Consider the following 18029-nt stretch of genomic DNA (forward strand, 5'->3'; position numbering starts at 1 on the left):
TTGCTTACATGAATCAATTGGTTTCCATTGATCTCTGTTTAATATGAAAATCAATTTGTAGAGAACACAATTGAGATATTGTCTGATGTGATTATCATTTTGAAAAATGATGCAATGCACAATTTTCTAATCAACCTCAAATTACTGCAGGTAATACAGTGAAATCAATGGAAATGAATAGATACGTGTAAGGAAGGAAAAAATAGATTACAGGATGAAGGGCAGATCAATTATCGTATCAGTGATTTTCTGTCAGATTGCTGAAAAAGAAAATTATTTAAAAATGAGCTACTGTGGCTCCGATGCAGCTTCCTCTCACAGTGTCCCGCCCACAGCACCATCTGATTTGTAACACGTCACGATTAATAACCTATAAACACTAAATAATCTGAATCTGCAAAGTAATGGAGAGGAGAGGAAGTATAAAGTAGCGGTAACTGTACTAAAGAACAGTACTTGTCTAATAATCCGTATCGGCCCTGAAGCCAGATCAGTCGACGCCTCTAAAGGACCATGAAAAACAACTATATCGTGCTTTAGAAAATAGCCTGGAGTGAGGTACAGAATCAGTGACTCGTATCAAAATGAGCCAAAACATGCAAAACCACTTAATTAACTATAGGTAGCAAAAATGTGCTTCATCTTGACATCATCAAATTATTGAAATGTCTTTTGCTTTCGTTCTTCGCAGGCAAATCCTCCGAGACCACAACTGCCTCCACACTCTGCTGCAGCACCTGCGCTCCCACAGCCTGACCATCGTGAGCAACGCCTGCGGGACTCTGTGGAACCTTTCTGCCCGAAGTCCAAAAGACCAGGAGCTGCTGTGGGACCTCGGGGCCGTTAGCATGCTCCGCAACCTGATCCACTCCAAGCACAAGATGATAGCCATGGGCAGCGCCGCAGCTTTGAGGAACCTCCTCACCAATCGACCCCTGAAATATAAGGATGCTGCAGTCGTATCGCCTGGCTCCTGCATGCCTTCACTCTACATGAGGAAACAGAAGGCTCTGGAGGCGGAGCTGGACGCCAAACACCTTGCAGAGACTTTTGATACCCTTGAGAAACAGAGCCCCAAACACTTGACCCTCAACAAGCCGCTACGGCACATTGAGAGCCTGGCAAAGGATTACGCATCCGATTCTGGTTGTTTTGATGACGACGAGGCCCCGAACGTCTCCAGTAGCCTGGACACTGGGAGCTTCTCTATGCTGTCAATGTTCCTTACCAACTCTAACTTCCTGCAAAACCAGCCACGGAAAAGAGACAATGAACCAGAGAGAGACGTAGACCCGCCTCAGATGGTCGAGAAGAGACGTGCACCTCCTGATGACGTGGTATCTGCCGCTGCAGAGAAGTTAGCAAAAAAGATCACCAACACAGTTGCAAAGATCGACAGGTTAGTAGAGGACATCACCATGCACACATCCTCAGAGGACAGTTTTAGCCTCAGCTCTGAGGACCACCTGGCAGACTGGCCTTACGGCCTAGATGAACTCAATGAAGCCAGGGCGAAGTCATGCTCCCCCTGCCGTCTCTCTGAAACGAGCAGCTTGGCCCACAGAGAACGCCTCAGCAGAGCCCACGCACTCCTGCGTCTAAAAACTGCCCATACAAGTGTGTCGACAGACAGCCTGAACAGTGGAAGCACCAGCGATGGCTACTGCGGCAGCAAAGACCAGATGCGACCTGCTCCAAGAGCTCTAATGCGGCAACAACGACCCAACCAGCTCGATCTCAAGGTGGCTCATCAAGATTACCTCGGGCCCTCTGTCCTGAATGAGACCAACCAGCATGATATTCCTGAGAGAGATTCTGTGGACAACAAAGTTTTGAAAGCTCTTGAGTTCAGCATCACAGATGCAGATAAAAACCAGGATCAGTCTGTCCAGTCACCTGTCAGTGCATCCACTAAAGTCTCCTCTGATGTCAGCATGACTTCAATTAAACTGTCTCCTTCTTATCAACAGGTCCCGCTCATTCAGAGTGTGGCCAAATTCGGTGTAGCAAAGACGGCCATCAATGTCCAGGCTGCCCAAGCAATGAGGAGACAAGCATGGGTACCAACTGTGATGACCGGGGGGAGTATTACAAAATTTTCTCCGATGTCATCAACCAGAAGCCCGACCATTGGGACGATGGAGACGGTCCAGAAATACTCGGTGGAGAACACCCCAATCTGCTTCTCCCGCTGCAGTTCACTGTCCTCCCTCTCTTCAGGTGACGGAGCACTGGATGGACAAAGTGAAAATGAGCTAGAGAGTGACTCCTCATTAGAAATAATAGAAGTGGAGGATGAAGAAGTGGTAAAGAGACCTGAAGAGGATGAAACTTTGGAGGATCTGAGTGACAGTCAGCTGCTGATGACTGACTCAAAGACATTTCCCAGCAAAGAAACAGATCCCATTGAGATTCCCTGTCCTGCCAAAAGAGAAAAGGTTTTCCTTAGAGCAGCTTCACCAGCCATACTTGAAGACAGATCTCCATCCAGTTCATCTGAAAACTACATACACGAGACCCCGCTGGTGATGAGTCGCTGTAGCTCAGTCAGTTCACTGGGCAGCTTTGAGTCTCCATCTATTGCCAGCTCAATCCAAAGTGATCCATGCAGCGAGATGATCGATGGAACAATAAGCCCAAGTGATCTTCCTGACAGCCCAGGGCAGACAATGCCTCCGAGTCGAAGTAAAACTCCATGTTGTGTTGAGTCAAATGGACCAGAAACACAGCCGGCAGGAATAGCAGGCCAGTGGGAAAGCAGCCTGCGAAAGTTCATGGAGATTGCAGACTCCAAGGAGAGGTTTAACCTTCCTCCTGACCTGGACACCATGATCTACTTCACTGTGGAAAAGCCCACTGAGAATTTCTCTTGTGCGTCGAGTTTAAGCGCTCTGCCTCTTCATGAACACTACATACAGAAAGATGTGGAGCTGAAACTGACGCCTCTACTCCAGCAAAGTGACAAAAATCTTCCTTTCCCTGACGAGGACGAGCAAGGATATGACCATGGGGAGAGATACAGCGAGGGCAACTCAGACGACGACATAGAAATCTTGAAGGAATGCATCAACTCAGCAATGCCCTCCAAGTTCAGAAAAGTAAGACCTTCGCTGATGACGACCATCTCGCCTCATATTCTCAATGCCCAGAACCGAAAACAAATTCATCTCCCCGTGTACATGATGCTCCCAAATGGCAAAACCCAAATTTGTCCCGGGAGGAGAATTGTCATTCCGCAAAAGGACATCAAATATGATGATTCCTCCTTCACTGACTCTGCAGAAGGTACACCGGTCAACTTCTCCAGCACAACATCATTAAGTGACGAAACACTAAAGTATCCAGTGAAAGAGAGGGGCGCTAAAGACTGCACAGCTAAAGGTATGAACAAACAGGAAGTGCTTGATGATGAAGCAAAGAGGATCGAAGACTTGAGGATATTTTCACACTTCCACAAACCCAACAGGATGACCTACCCACCTGAGATACAAGTGAACCGAACAACCAAACACGTCATTCCCACTCAGAGGGTGCTGATGCAAAGCAAAGAGGTAGCTGACAGAGTGGCAAGCCAAAGAAATCGTGATCAGTCTCCTAACCAACAAAAGAGGAGGCAAGGTCAAGGCCCGGTCAGGAAACTGGAGCTGCCCGTCATAAAGCAAAACACAGACGGAAACCTTAATGTGGGATCACGAAAAGGAATCCTTCGACAAATGACACATTCTTCTGAGGACATCTACGATGACGAGAATGAAAAAGATGAAGCAATGAAACGAACAAGTAGAAAACAGATCAGGGAAGCGAGCAGAAATACTCTCTCCCGGAGCATGACGAATATTGGCAGGATTGATAATTCTCAAGGAAAGTCCAGAGGGTTCCACAGGATTAAACAGAATCTGATAAAGGATGAATCCGTCGGCTGTTACTCACTCAGCTCCTCCCTCAGTTCACTCAGTGATGCTGAGTTTGAGGATCATAAATCAAAAGCCCAGCAAATATGGTACAAAAACAGACACAACAAAACACTAAATATGGTGCAACAAACAAAGACTCTGAACATTCACAGCCAGTACGAAGAGCCGAGCTCGCCGAGCTCAGTCAGCATGGATTCAGAGGATGACCTCCTTCAGAAATGCATAACGTCTGCCATGCCCAAGCAGAGAAGGAAGCTCGCTGCCAGGAAGAAGAAAGCAGAAAATACTCAAAAACAGAAGGCCTGTGATGGGTGGGACATGGATGAGGAAATGGATAGTGATGACACAGCATGGGATAAAGATTCAGACCTTAATAGTGTTGAATGGCGAGCCATACAAGAAGGTGCTAATTGTGTCGTCACTGAGTTGCAGGCATCAAAGTCTCAAGAGCCATCCTCTGAAGAGACTGAATCGGTCCTGTCATTCATGTCAACATCCAGCTTTACACCCAAAGAAAGGAAGTTTGCTAAAGACAAAAAGGCAAATAAACCTCTCGACTTCGCTCAGCGCAAGCCAGTTCCAAACTTACCCGTGGTTTTCAGAGGCAGGACCGTCATCTACACACCGAAGAAAGAGACGGCGCCATCACAAAGACCTCCTCCCAGAAGAGTACCATCCAAGACAGATGCTCCAAAGAACCCAAACCTCGCTCAGCACAGATCAAAAAGCCTTCACCGATTAGGCCACCCCCAGGACATTGAACTGTCTTTGCCAAAGAGAAGCTCTACTCCACCTCCAAGGATACCAAAAAGTTCATCCTCTGGATCATCACAAAGCTCTACACCATCCAAACACTCTCAGAAGAAGATAACATCCCCAACTCAGACGAACAAAAACATCCAGAGAAAGAATACCTCACCAACGAGCAGCCCGCCAGCTAGTAGCCCCCCTGAGAGGAAGGGACGCTCTCCTGTTGTGAATCACAATGAAAAATCTCCACCACCTAAAACTCAGAAGTCGCCTGTCAGAATCCCTTTTATGCAAACTTCAGTCAGGCCCAGACCTCTGTCTCCTCTGGTGACAAACCAAGGAACCGGCAGACCAACCAATCAGACCAATGGGAAAAGGGTGCCACCAAGCAACCGATTTGAACTGATCAGGATGACTTCTGCCCATTCAAGTGGAGGCGAGTCTGATCGCAATGGATTTCTGAGACAGCTGACGTTCATTAAGGAATCAAAGACTGTGCTGAGACGAGATGGTTCTGCACGCAACACGCCCGGATCTCAGAATGGATCCCCCCGCAGAGCATCCCCTGCACCTTCAGCTGTCTTCCTTTGCTCATCACGCTGTCAGGAACTTAAGGCAGCAGTTCAAACCCAGAGAAGGGTCCAAGTAAAAGGTCCAGGACAAGCACAGCAAGCCCAGAGGCCAGAAGATAGACAGAAGCAGACTTCAACCCTCTCTAGAGCAACGTCCAGTGAAAGAGACCTATCTGCAAGACGCCCGGGGAGGAGAACCAGCTCTGAAAGCCCCTGCAGGGTGGCTCAGCGAAATGGACCTGGCAGAGTGTCTGGAGCCAGGCAGCAACAAGACAAAGATACCTTTAAACGTCACGCCTCATCACCAAGCATTAACATACTGAGCCGAGTGACCAGCCGCTCTTCACTTCGCTCTTCATCATCTGATTCAAGTGGAAGAGCAAAGAGCGAAGATGACACAAAGAAAAAAGGGCAGAGATCTGCATCTCGGCTAAACGACAGAGTCACTTGGAGGAGGATCAGGGATGAAGACGTACCTCAAATCTTGAAAAGCACTCTGCCAGCCAATGCATTACCTCTGGTGCCTTCTCCTGACGGGGAAAAGCCGAAGCTACCAGTTCTTCAAGGAAAACTGCCAACCATTCTACTTGCTTCTCGCAAGACAAGCGACGCAACAGTCCAGACAGAAGACTTCTCAAACAACAAGACCAACTCGAGCACCTCTCCATCGGTTGAAACAGCTCAGGTGATCTCGGAGGAAGTGGCACGACTGACGCTTCTCAGAAAGATTAGTGCCACCTCTGGGAGTAACCTCCAGGATGGAGATTCAGACGGCTCCCTGAGGAGCACCGTCTCCACGGGAACGTCAGACAGCCACGTGGGCGGAGTCGTCCATTTCCGCCAAGGATCACCCAGCAAGGCCGCCCGAGTCTCTCCATTTAATTACATCCCAAGCCCCATGGTCTGCTGCCTGCAAGACGCACAGAGCCAAGCAGCCACAATCAACGAGAAGTCAGGGGAGAAAACTGAATCGTAGGTTAGTGGACGAGTCTACGTGTTCCTGTATGAAACTCAGCACTCAGGTGGACAGACTGGGAGTGTGCTGGTCCCCTATACCTCGGGAATTGACCCTTTACTTTCCCCATTCACTGCATTCAAAAGGTTTCTCTCTGAACAAATGCTCACAGCTTCCATCGACCATTCACACAGGGTTGGATGTATGCATTGAGACAAGTCTGACATGAGCAGACCATCAGTAACTTTCAGAGATGCACTTCAGAGAAAAATCTCACCCCAAATGGAAAGTGCATCTTTTTGTACTTTTTTTGTATTTGTAGACGAGTCATTGCCTGGTAGAACTTTAGTGAAGACAAAACGCAAAAGACAATGAACTTGAGTTCAGCACATAAATCATCCTCGGTCTCCTGGACAGAACTGACAGAAGAACAATATTATGCAAACTTTTGAAGGATAACTCAGTTGGACTTTTACCTAAAAAAGGTAAGAACAGTGGCCGACTGTTGACAGACTCACTGAGGACACAAACACTGACGTGTAAAGTCTTTTTCTACATACAGTACATCAAAGCTTTGGGCCGTTGCCTCACCAACACAACTGAATACGATACACTGTTAGCCTTTCCTGTTACGTATATGGAGGCCGGAGGGGTTGGAGGTAAATCTGTGGTGAAACATGTCTTTAAATTAATATCAGTCACATTTATTCCTTCTGTCTTTGTTCTTTCAACACAATCCTTGTTATATCTGTTACAGGAATAAAAGCTTGATCAGTACAAAAGTTAAAGGTGCAATATGTAAGAACTTTAGTTTAAACATTTAGAAATTAATTAAAATAATCAACACATTGTGAAGAAATAACACTTTTGGTGTTTATTTACTGTGTTGCAGAGATTTCTACTGAAGTTAGCATGCTAACCAGCTAGCCCTTGGCCTAATAAACCAAAGCTTCTGTGATAGCGGTGTAAACACCAAGACTACAGTCATGGATATATAGAATACGTTAGCAGCTGATGTGCTGCCCCCTGTATGTTTGGAGTATGAAATCAACAGGTGGCAAATTCTTACATATCGCACTTTTAAATCCTTAAACTCAAAATTTAGCAACAAAAAGTTTAGTCGAAACATGAGTCAGTATTTCCTGGGCACAAAAAAAAAGTATTTAAAGTCAGTGCTGCTAATTAAAATTCAGTATTTCCATAAAGCAGTGCAGCTAACAGGGCTAACACATGCAGAATTATTATGGGATTGCTGTCCTGGTATAAATGGCAGATCATTATTAATTAGAGGATATGATTTATCACAAATCTTCGCCCCCACAACGACTGGACTCCACTTCCATCACTGCTGCAGAAAATATTACAGCATCATTATCCAAACGCTCAGCTGATCCGGTGTAACGTCACACTCTCCTGTACTCTGTCTCAATTAGTATTGTAAATAACATGCAGATATACAAAATCTTCAAAGCTTCCTGGTGGACAAATGAGTCTCTGTGTTGCTCCCTGACAGCATGCCGATATATTCACCGACTGTACTCACACACCTGGTAACATTGTGGAACGGATCATTCAGTGAGTAAATACTTTCTGACGCCCGGTGAGAGCGTCACTAGCCATCTGTATTCAAGTGCCGCAAAGACCTAATATGCTATAAACTGTCAGCGTAGATGAACAAAGCCTCCATTAATGGAATGTGATGACATTATATTTGTGTTTGCTACTAGAGTCAGACACCGTCTGCTGTTGAGTATTTCCTGTCAAGAAACAAAACGATTCACTGGACAGCTGGTTCTGACTCGATGGCCGCGTGTCCTTACAGACGTTATCCTCTGGAAGTCTTTATAACGTGTTAATATCTGCTTAACTGTGTTGCTGTAAAAGTAGTGATAGGTCGAGAAGAAGTCGAATATAAAGACGATGAATATTCTCTGTAGTTGTACCATCACTCCTCCATGTGTGCTCAGAGATCAACGACAGCAAAGTGCTGGACTGAACCGACATTAATCTACATTAAGGGGCTGTTTATTCACAAAAACAAGGTTTTATATTCACTTCTGTCACCCTACTGTTATTCCAAAGCATGTTTTGAGTATGAATAAATCCCAAGTAGCTTTTGAATGCAAATTTTTCAAGTCCCAGCAGCAATTATGAGACACTGAAGTGACAGAAAATCTGCATCTTCTGAGTATCAAACACTCACCAGTTGTATCAGAGTTCAATGAGGATCAATATGATGTTTAGCTTGTGAAATGATCAGAGATAATTTAAAGTGGTTTTATATAAAACTAAAAATCTGAATATCTGCATAAAATTCATGCACAAAATATATCAACAGTGTTACACAAAGACTAAAAAAAGCACTTTTGGGAAAAGTGTTGAAGCAGAAAACTGTGAGGCTAAAGTTACAAATAAAAACATTTAAGTTTTATTTTGTTTTGTTTGAGAAATGTGTTGAATTAGTTAAAAGGTGCAATATGTAAGAATTTTAGTTTCAAACATTCAGGAATCATCAACAAAATGTGAAGATATAAAGTTTTGACGTTCTGTCAAAGACGTCTGGCATCAGCTACTGTTAGCTGCACGGCGAACTGATCTCACTAGCTAAGAGCAGCGACAATTAGCAGCAGTTAGCGGTTTCTCCGGTCACTACATGACGGTCACGACATGTGCCGTCTTGAGTCTGATAGTCTTGTAAACCATGTGTGTGAATATTTGTGTGAACATTAACACAATACACACACCTGCTGTGGACTACAGGACTGTCATGACTCCAGATATCTAACTAAGCAAGCTTTCATTCCTGACCAGACGAGGTGAGAGCTGAGAGTCACCTGAAATGTTCGTACTGGGTTTTATATGACCACAGAACCTGAACTTCCCTCTGATCATTTCACAAAGTCAAAATCTTTTGTCTCTTGAGTTCGAACCTGTAAAAGTTGGATTTATACACATTTCAGTTGAGTGTTTGATCCTGAAAAGATCTGGATTAGTTTTTTTAACAGCCCCTAAAAGTCAAATCAGGATGAAAAGATGAGAATTGGTTGAATGAGACAAACGGAGAATTTGGCTCCGTGAAGGTTCTGGATGTTTGTCCACCATCGCTGTCGGTGGCCTCGTTCACGTCCGGCTGCAGACGAGATTTTAGACAAGTTTTTAAATAACGTAGCTTCTGCTTTGCATTTAGCGTTTTCCAAGTTACAACTAAATATTTAACTGTTGAGGTTAAAATGAATCTGAACCTGCATGTGACTGAATCAGTGATCAGATAATTAGATACAGTATAAGATGATAACGGCGGCGAGGCTGAACGAGGCCACAGAGGCGTCTGGTGCCATGTGAAATAGGCAAAGCAACAGAGGTGTGTCATAATAAATGTTTTCATCCAATAAAAAGTGACGTGTTTCATTAAACCGCCGTGTCGACTCTCCTTCATACAGATGCAGGTGTGTAACTGACAAACTACAGAGAAGAGAAGAAAACATCATCAGTGCTTGTATTTGTTCCTGTTGTCAAACAGGCACCGACAGAAGAGTTAGTTCAGACCGAGCGTGAAGAGCTAGTTCAGACTGAGCGTGAAGAGTTAGTTCAGACTGAAGGTGAAGAGTTAGTTCAGACTGAAGGTGAAGATTTAGTTCAGACTGAAGGTGAAGAGTTAGTTCAGACTGAAGGTGAAGAGTTAGTTCAGACTGAAGGTGAAGAGTTAGTTCAGACCGAGCGTGAAGAGTTAGTTCAGACCGAGCGTGAAGAGTTAGTTCAGACTGAAGGTGAAGAGTTAGTTCAGACTGAGTGGAAGAGTTAGTTCAGACTGAAGGTGAAGAGTTAGTTCAGACCGAGCGTGAAGAGTTAGTTCAGACCGAGCGTGAAGAGTTAGTTCAGACCAGGCGTGAAGAGTTAGTTCAGACTGAGCGTGAAGAGTTAGTTCAGACTGAGCGTGAAGAGTTGGTTCAGACTGAAGGTGAAGAGTTAGTTCAGACTGAGCGTGAAGAGTTAGTTCAGACTGAAGGTGAAGAGTTAGTTCAGACTGAAGGTGAAGAGTTAGTTCAGACTGAAGGTGAAGATTTAGTTCAGACTGAAGGTGAAGAGTTAGTTCAGACTGAAGGTGAAGAGTTAGTTCAGACTGAAGGTGAAGAGTTAGTTCAGACCGAGCGTGAAGAGTTAGTTCAGACCGAGCGTGAAGAGTTAGTTCAGACTGAAGGTGAAGAGTTAGTTCAGACTGAGTGGAAGAGTTAGTTCAGACTGAAGGTGAAGAGTTAGTTCAGACCGAGCGTGAAGAGTTAGTTCAGACCGAGCGTGAAGAGTTAGTTCAGACCGAGCGTGAAGAGTTAGTTCAGACCAGGCGTGAAGAGTTAGTTCAGACTGAGCGTGAAGAGTTAGTTCAGACTGAGCGTGAAGAGTTGGTTCAGACTGAAGGTGAAGAGTTAGTTCAGACTGAGCATGAAGAGTTAGTTCAGACTGAAGGTGAAGAGTTAGTTCAGACTGAAGGTGAAGAGTTGGTTCAGACTGAAGGTGAAGAGTTAGTTCAGACCGAGTGTGAAGAGTTAGTTCAGACTGAGCGTGAAGAGTTTGTTCAGACTGAAGGTGAAGAGTTGGTTCAGACTGAGCATGAAGAGTTAGTTCAGACTGAAGGTGAAGAGTTAGTTCAGACTGAAGGTGAAGAGTTAGTTCAGACTGAGCGTGAAGAGTTAGTTCAGACTGAGCATTGAAGAGTTAGTTCAGACTGAAGGTGAAGAGTAAGTTCAGACTGAAGGTGAAGAGTTAGTTCAGACTGAGCGTGAAGAGTTAGTTCAGACTGAGCATGAAGAGTTAGTTCAGACTGAAGGTGAAGAGTTAGTTCAGACTGAGCGTGAAGAGTTTGTTCAGACTGAAGGTGAAGAGTTGGTTCAGACTGAGCATGAAGAGTTAGTTCAGACTGAAGGTGAAGAGTTAGTTCAGACTGAAGGTGAAGAGTTAGTTCAGACTGAGCGTGAAGAGTTAGTTCAGACTGAGCATTGAAGAGTTAGTTCAGACTGAAGGTGAAGAGTAAGTTCAGACTGAAGGTGAAGAGTTAGTTCAGACTGAGCGTGAAGAGTTAGTTCAGACTGAGCATGAAGAGTTAGTTCAGACTGAAGGTGAAGAGTAAGTTCAGACTGAGCATGAAGAGTTAGTTCAGACTGAGCGTGAAGAGTTAGTTCAGACTGAGCATGAAGAGTTAGTTCAGACTGAAGGTGAAGAGTAAGTTCAGACTGAAGGTGAAGAGTTAGTTCAGACTGAGCGTGAAGAGTTAGTTCAGACTGAGCATGAAGAGTTAGTTCAGACTGAGCGTGAAGAGTTAGTTCAGACTGAGCATTGAAGAGTTAGTTCAGACTGAAGGTGAAGATTTAGTTCAGACTGAAGGTGAAGAGTAAGTTCAGACTGAAGGTGAAGAGTTAGTTCAGACTGAGCGTGAAGAGTTAGTTCAGACTGAGCGTGAAGAGTTAGTTCAGACTGAAGGTGAAGAGTAAGTTCAGACTGAGCATGAAGAGTTAGTTCAGACTGAGCGTGAAGAGTTAGTTCAGACTGAGCATGAAGAGTTAGTTCAGACTGAAGGTGAAGAGTAAGTTCAGACTGAAGGTGAAGAGTTAGTTCAGACTGAAGGTGAAGAGTAAGTTCAGACTCAGCAGCATCCTCAGACCTTCAACAGCCTGTGTTGTGCTCGGTGGGCGGTGCGGTCAATTTCGATCCTTCGCCATCACACAGGAAGTCCTGATAACTTCAACATACAATTTCCCATTTTGCTCACACATGTAGAGGAGCTCACCCTGAATACGTCTCTGCATCAAAACTGCGTCATATCCATAGCGCCACCCACTGGACACAGGAAGTCACTGAAGATGTCACTGTTGTGTTTTGTGTGACACGAATCCCATTTAGGTAGGAACTTTCCACAGGCAACAGGCGAGCACACATCTGTGCGCACAGGCCTCCGATGGCGCCACAGCCCGACGTACGTGGGGGGGCGAGGGCCCGTTCATCACTGCTTGCAGTTTTAATTATTATTAATTTTTATTAATTTCTGTATGTAAATATTAGCATGTTAGCTCAATAGCTTCCAGGTCATGTGATCAATTGACTCAAAATCATGTTGGGATCATGTAACTCCACTGGCTGCATGAGTCACGGGTCACCAGATTTGGCCTGTAGCTCGTTACACATGAGTACGTTAAATCGATACTACAACTGCCCTCATGTGCAGCACGATAGCTCAGTAGCGCCCCCTAACACCCCCGTATGGCTTTTCCCATTAATTTTATTCATTTCTACGCCTCGTACTTTAATTAACTTGCCCTACAGATTTAACGCCACAGACTTCACAGTCACTAAGGCTACGTTCACGCCGCAGTTACAAGTGACCTGAATCTGATTTTTTCGCTCACATGTGACCCATATCTGATTTGCTTTTGACAGTGTGAACAGCACAAGTCGCATTGAATCGGACATTTTCTAATCAGATTCAGGCCACATTTAAATGTGGTACTGAATCGGATACGTATCGGATTTTTTTGAATGCGACCGCAATCTGAACAGCCAGGTCGCATTTAATGCGACTTTGACGTCATTCTGACCCGCGCTGCACTGTTTTGTAAATTAATGACAAATAAAGCTGATTGAAAAGCGGGCGGGAGCCACGAACATAATCAAAACAAACATGGAGGTGCAATGATGGGGATGTGACTCCCGTCGATCGCCCCAGCACACTGGGGGAAACCCCACCTCTGTCTGAAGCCTTGCAGCACCTCCTGGAGATCGTCTCCCTGGGGTAGTTTAATGTAGTCAGGCATGAGGACATGATGCACAGCTTTGCAGAAGTCATGGACAATAGCGCAAACGGAGGACTTCGCGATGCCAAACAGGTTGGCCAAGGTGCGGTAACCCGCCCCCGTTGCTAACCAGTATAGCCCCACTCCGACTCACTTTCTCAAGGAGATGGATCTCCTGAACGCCGTGTCTTGTCTCGAAAGTCTCGGGGAGAGGCGCTGACAAATGTGGTGAAAGGTATTCCTCGACATTCTAAAGTTCTGGAAGAAATCCTGCTCGGTGTAACCAGCCACATCCCGATCCCACCACTCCTGGCTCCGACGCCGCATCCAAATACTCCTCTGTACGGATGTTGCCGCTATTGCTCCGCATAGAGCCATCATTAAAATATGAATTTTCTTTCTCCTCTTCCTCCTTCGTGATATCACCCGCTCACAAATTTGCCGGCTGCCGCCACACACTGTTTTTAGCATTAAGCCCTACAGTCCCACGTTACCGGTTACCGGTTGCCATGTTCGCTTCCGTAAACACCGCTGTGGCGTGATGTCATCAATGATCAACTGCGCATGCGGGTCACTTCAGGAGCGTGAGCTGTTCACACAGCAATCCGTAGACAGGCCGCATTTAAAGAGGTAACGTGAACAGCCAAACAAAACATCGGATTTGAGCCATAAATCGGAATTGTGCATTAAGACCTGCAGTGTGAACGTAGCCTAAGACTCATCCTCATACCTTGATGATGAAAAGTGGTAAAAAGCTTTCGCCTACGTTATTCCTGGTGGGCATGACGGTCTGAACTTTCAATGCTTGGCCACTGTACGAGCCACGTCAGTGTGTGGTGTGTGTCGGACACAAACTGTCCACTAGGTGGCTACGTTGTGTTGTGGGTCAGCCTGATATCAATCAATCAGACGTCATTTATATCGCACATTTAATACAAATTTTATAGGAGTGCATTTTCTCAAACAACCAAATCAGGCTCTGCTGTGTTTGACAAATTGATCAAGAATGATCAATGAATATTCAGAGCATGCCGAGCCAATATGTCACCTACAGGCAACAAACTGCATGAGCCCAAGAAACCAATCAGACTAAATGATCTAATATCAGATTTAAGTTAATTTGCTAACTTGACATTTCACGTCCTGCGATGCTGAAGCGACGACGTGCAGCCCTCGTTTACCTTCATCACAAGCTTACAGCCTCTGTTTTGATTATTGCACCTGGTCATATTACGATTTACAGAATATTTTAAATAACTGTGCAGCCATTCTTTGGAATAAAGAATGTTTTAATGTCCAGTATGAACAGAAGACATTATTATCGCAAGCAAAACATGTTTCAGTGTTTCTGTGAGCGCCTGACTGTTGTTGAAAGACACAACCTTTCCTGTAATATTAAAACTGCACTGCTGCTAAACAGCCAGCAGATGTCGCCACCTTCACTGCATCAGATGCTTAAGACGGATTTTCAGCTCAGTTCATTCAGAGCTGTAGCACTGATGTATGTTTGTAGCTAACTGAAGTTAGCATCACTGGTTCCTCTGTGGGATTATTAAATTAGATTTTGGAAAATAATCTCAAATTTATGATTCTTCCAGGTTCTGTTCATCCAGATAATCTTCACAGATGAACTCCACTTTGTGATGTTTGAAGCGTAAATTAAATGTGTAGCAGTAAAAAGCTAATAAGCGTTTTTATACTGGACAGCAAGCCGCCAAGTTGGCTGCCCTTTTTGCGGCTGGGTCCGAGAAGCCAGACAGAGCGCGGCATGTTGGGGTCTGTTTTGGTCGCCAGTCTGACGCCCAGGAGGGTACACTTACTGCCGCCTCCATCGCTATGTAGATCCAAGGCGTCGATGTGCCGACAATTGCGTGACATGGGCGGAGGTGTCGATGACGTGCACTGTTGTGCGACCTACAGCCGGGAGTTTTAACAGCAGGAAACAGCTGATCGCAGCAGTCAGTTCATCACTTCATCCGCGGACGTCAAGATGAGCAACTGGAAAGCCGCTGAGATCCGGGAGATGCTCACCATCACAGCCGAGAGTCGTCAATAACCAGATCACTCGTCACTGTTCACGCCCGACGTCGTGCTTCACGCCACGTCACATGTTCACGCCTCCCCCAGTGGCGGCTGTTTGAAAAGGAGGAATATTGCACCTCTGTTTCACAGAGACAAGGCGGCAGACTGCAGCTTTACCTGGCTGCACATGTGGCGCATTTTCTAATTAAAAGGGGGCTAGAGCTACACACAGACGACATCACGGTCACATGACTTGAACGACCACCACTGAGCGTCTTACTGCACAATTACAATCCAGGTTTATATAAACTGATCATCTGGAATCTTTTGGATTTTACTTTCAGGAACGTACGGAGAAATAAAACGAGACAAACACTGAGTGTTTACACACACACACACACACACACACACTGATCTGATTAACAACTACAGCAACTTTAATCAAATCCTTTGTCAAACTGAGTCGTTACAAACGCTCCGACGTCACAATTTATAACAAAGTTAACAGTTTGGAGTTTTAGTGACTGATGTCCAACAAACACATGCACATTTATCATCACGCTGGTAATCTGTCATTAATCAACATATGAATATATCGATCAATATATTGATTAGTGATTGGAAAGTAAACTGCCAAATAAATTACTAATGTGAGCATCTGTCAGTTGTATTAAATCACCGCCAGTACAAACCGAACATCTCCTGCAGCTAACGTCAGCAACATGAGTTTGTCAGAGGTCAGAGGTCAGAGGTCAGCCATCACTGGGCTCCTGAGGCTGCACCAGTGTCTGGCTCAAGGGCACTCTGGCAGGTTTGATCTGATCCAGCTAAGTCAGAAGCATCAGCTGAACCAGCAGGTCCTCGGAGCAGAGAGCGTCCCGACAGAGAAGAGTCAGAATCAGAGGAAGTGTAGAGTCAGAGTGTTTGACCTTTGACCTCTGCCACGTCTTTCTCCAGCTGCTCTCCCGCCGCTCGAAGCTCCTCCCTCTGCTGCAGCAGCCGACCACGAGCCTCCTGCAGCCGCTCGTTCAGCTCCAGGTACCGACGGCACTGCTGGAACCTCGACTCCACGTCGCCCTCTGCAGGCCGCGGCTCTGAGGACGGACGGGAGAACAGTCGGTAAACCACAGGACAACAGTCGGTAAACTACAGGAGAACAGTCAGTAACCTGTAGGAGAACAGTCGGTAAACCGCAGGAGAACAGTCGGTAAACTGCAGGAGAACAGTCGGTAAACCACAGGATAACAGTCGGTAAACCACAGGAGAACAGTCGGTAAACCACAGGACAACAGTCGGTAAACCGCAGGAGAACAGTCGGTAAACTACAGGACAACAGTCGGTAAACCACAGGACAACAGTCAGTAACCTGTAGGAGAACAGTCGGTAAACCGCAGGACAACAGTCGGTAAACTACAGGAGAACAGTCGGTAAACCGCAGGGGAACAGTCGGTAAACTACAGGAGAACAGTCGGTAAACCGCAGGGGAACAGTCGGTAAACCGCAGGGGAACAGTCGGTAAACCGCAGGACAACAGTCAGTAAACTATAAACATTGTATTATTTGTGTGTATGGTAACAGTACTGAAGATGGATGACGTCATGTTAAAGCAGCCGCAGGTGGACTCACCTGGTCCAGTCTGCTCCAGGATGCTGAAGACCGGGTCGTCTGGAGCGGCTCTGTTGATGTCCTCCAGGATCTGCTCCACACTGGGAGGTTCGGGGCGGCTCGGCAGAACAACCCGCTTCTTGTTTTTGGACCCGATGTTCATCCTGCAGCTGTTCAGTCTGAGCGGAAATGACGTGTTTGATTAGTCAGTGTGTCACCAGCTGCTCCGTGTTGGAGCTGATTAACTGACTCCGCTGTCTGCGCTGATCTGTCATTAAATATTATATTCTGCTTGTTTACATCCTGTCTGTATTTATAATGTATTCACTGTGTGCTGCTAATGAGCCCAGTCACCCCCCAGACCTCTGTTAAATATTACATTAAATTAAGGGACAATTACATCTTTAAATTGTGGGACAATACAGACACGTAGACGATGAATAAACATTCCAGAGTAACTACTCTTACTCTTCGTGCAGGTATTTAGATAAAAAAAGGTGTAATTATTAAAACTTGAGCTTTAGTGGTTTAATTAACTGTTGCACTCAGTTATCGTCCAGCACAACACGCCGATGAGTTTTGTCCTAGCTCGAAAGCTAAATCGCTCTGGACGTGGAAATTAGTTGCAGCCCGGAGAAATATTTCTAAGCCGAATATAACAGAAAGCCGTTAAGATTCATAAAATATGTTCATTATTGACACAAGACTGCGTTATATTAGCTCATAAGGAGTTATAGTTTAAATTTCACAACCGTTACATGGAATACGGCGTTCTGTTTGAACCAGCCAGGACTGCTCTTTAACGCTTACCAGTGTCCGGTCGTGTTGGTGTGAAAGCAGCGGGCCGGTCTCAGCACGTCCGGACTGTTTCCTGTAACTTAACCCGGGCAGAAGGACGGAAAACAACCCAACCCAGCCGAACTCTCAGTCAGGTTAGCAAACAGAACCAGAAGCTGCTGGACAGACGTAACAACGTGTCACCTGCTACGTCACTACGTGACAGCGCACGCACAGGGGCCACGCCTCTTCATGTAACGTCACAATCTGTCTCTTCTGCAGAGTTGAGACCTGGTGAAGCTTTTTCCTCCTGCTGCGTCCAAACGTTTGTGTTTCTGACGCTTTAACTTCAGGTCACAGTTTAATCAAACTCTTCTTCGTGTCTGTCCACGTCATCAGCAGCTTCTCTGTCGCCCTCTGCTGGTTCGGTCCAGAACCTTCACTCAGACCTGCAGACGGACAATGTGACGATTTTATATTATTATAGTACTTACACATTTTAATTTAGTATATATCCTATATAACAGTATGTGTGATACATGGTGTCATATAGAATATATGTCAGTAGCACACATAACAGTGGAAAAGTGTCTAATGTATATATACGCTCACAGATATACATATATATATAGATATATATATATTTAATTAAAAC

General features: G+C 45.4%; 2 protein-coding genes across 4 annotated transcripts in view; one reads left to right on the forward strand and one right to left on the reverse strand.

The window, feature by feature from the left end:
• The window catches only part of apc2 (APC regulator of WNT signaling pathway 2), a 66737-nt gene extending 57133 nt beyond the window's left edge, over nucleotides 1-9604 (forward strand). For all 3 annotated transcript variants that reach the window (XM_084355063.1, XM_084355062.1, XM_084355064.1), the window contains one exon: nucleotides 692-9604. In XM_084355063.1, coding sequence (XP_084211189.1) covers nucleotides 692-6212 — 5521 coding nt within the window. In that variant the 3' untranslated portion in view covers nucleotides 6213-9604. The remainder of the gene's footprint in view (nucleotides 1-691) is intronic.
• Nucleotides 9605-15406: 5802 nt separating this feature from the next.
• Nucleotides 15407-17700, reverse strand: cUnh19orf25 (chromosome Un C19orf25 homolog). The gene is made up of 3 exons (XM_084355082.1): nucleotides 17408-17700; nucleotides 16619-16776; nucleotides 15407-16086 (listed from the first exon to the last, which is right to left on the reverse strand). Exons 2-3 carry the CDS (start codon nucleotides 16758-16760, stop codon nucleotides 15908-15910), a joined length of 321 nt encoding a protein of 106 aa, XP_084211208.1. The 5' UTR covers nucleotides 16761-16776; nucleotides 17408-17700; the 3' UTR covers nucleotides 15407-15907.
• Between the last annotated feature and the right edge of the window lie 329 nt (nucleotides 17701-18029).

This window comes from Pagrus pagrus, assembly GCF_965226575.1.
Source record: "Pagrus pagrus genome assembly, chromosome: 6".
In the NCBI taxonomy this organism is placed as follows: Eukaryota; Metazoa; Chordata; class Actinopteri; order Spariformes; family Sparidae; genus Pagrus; species Pagrus pagrus.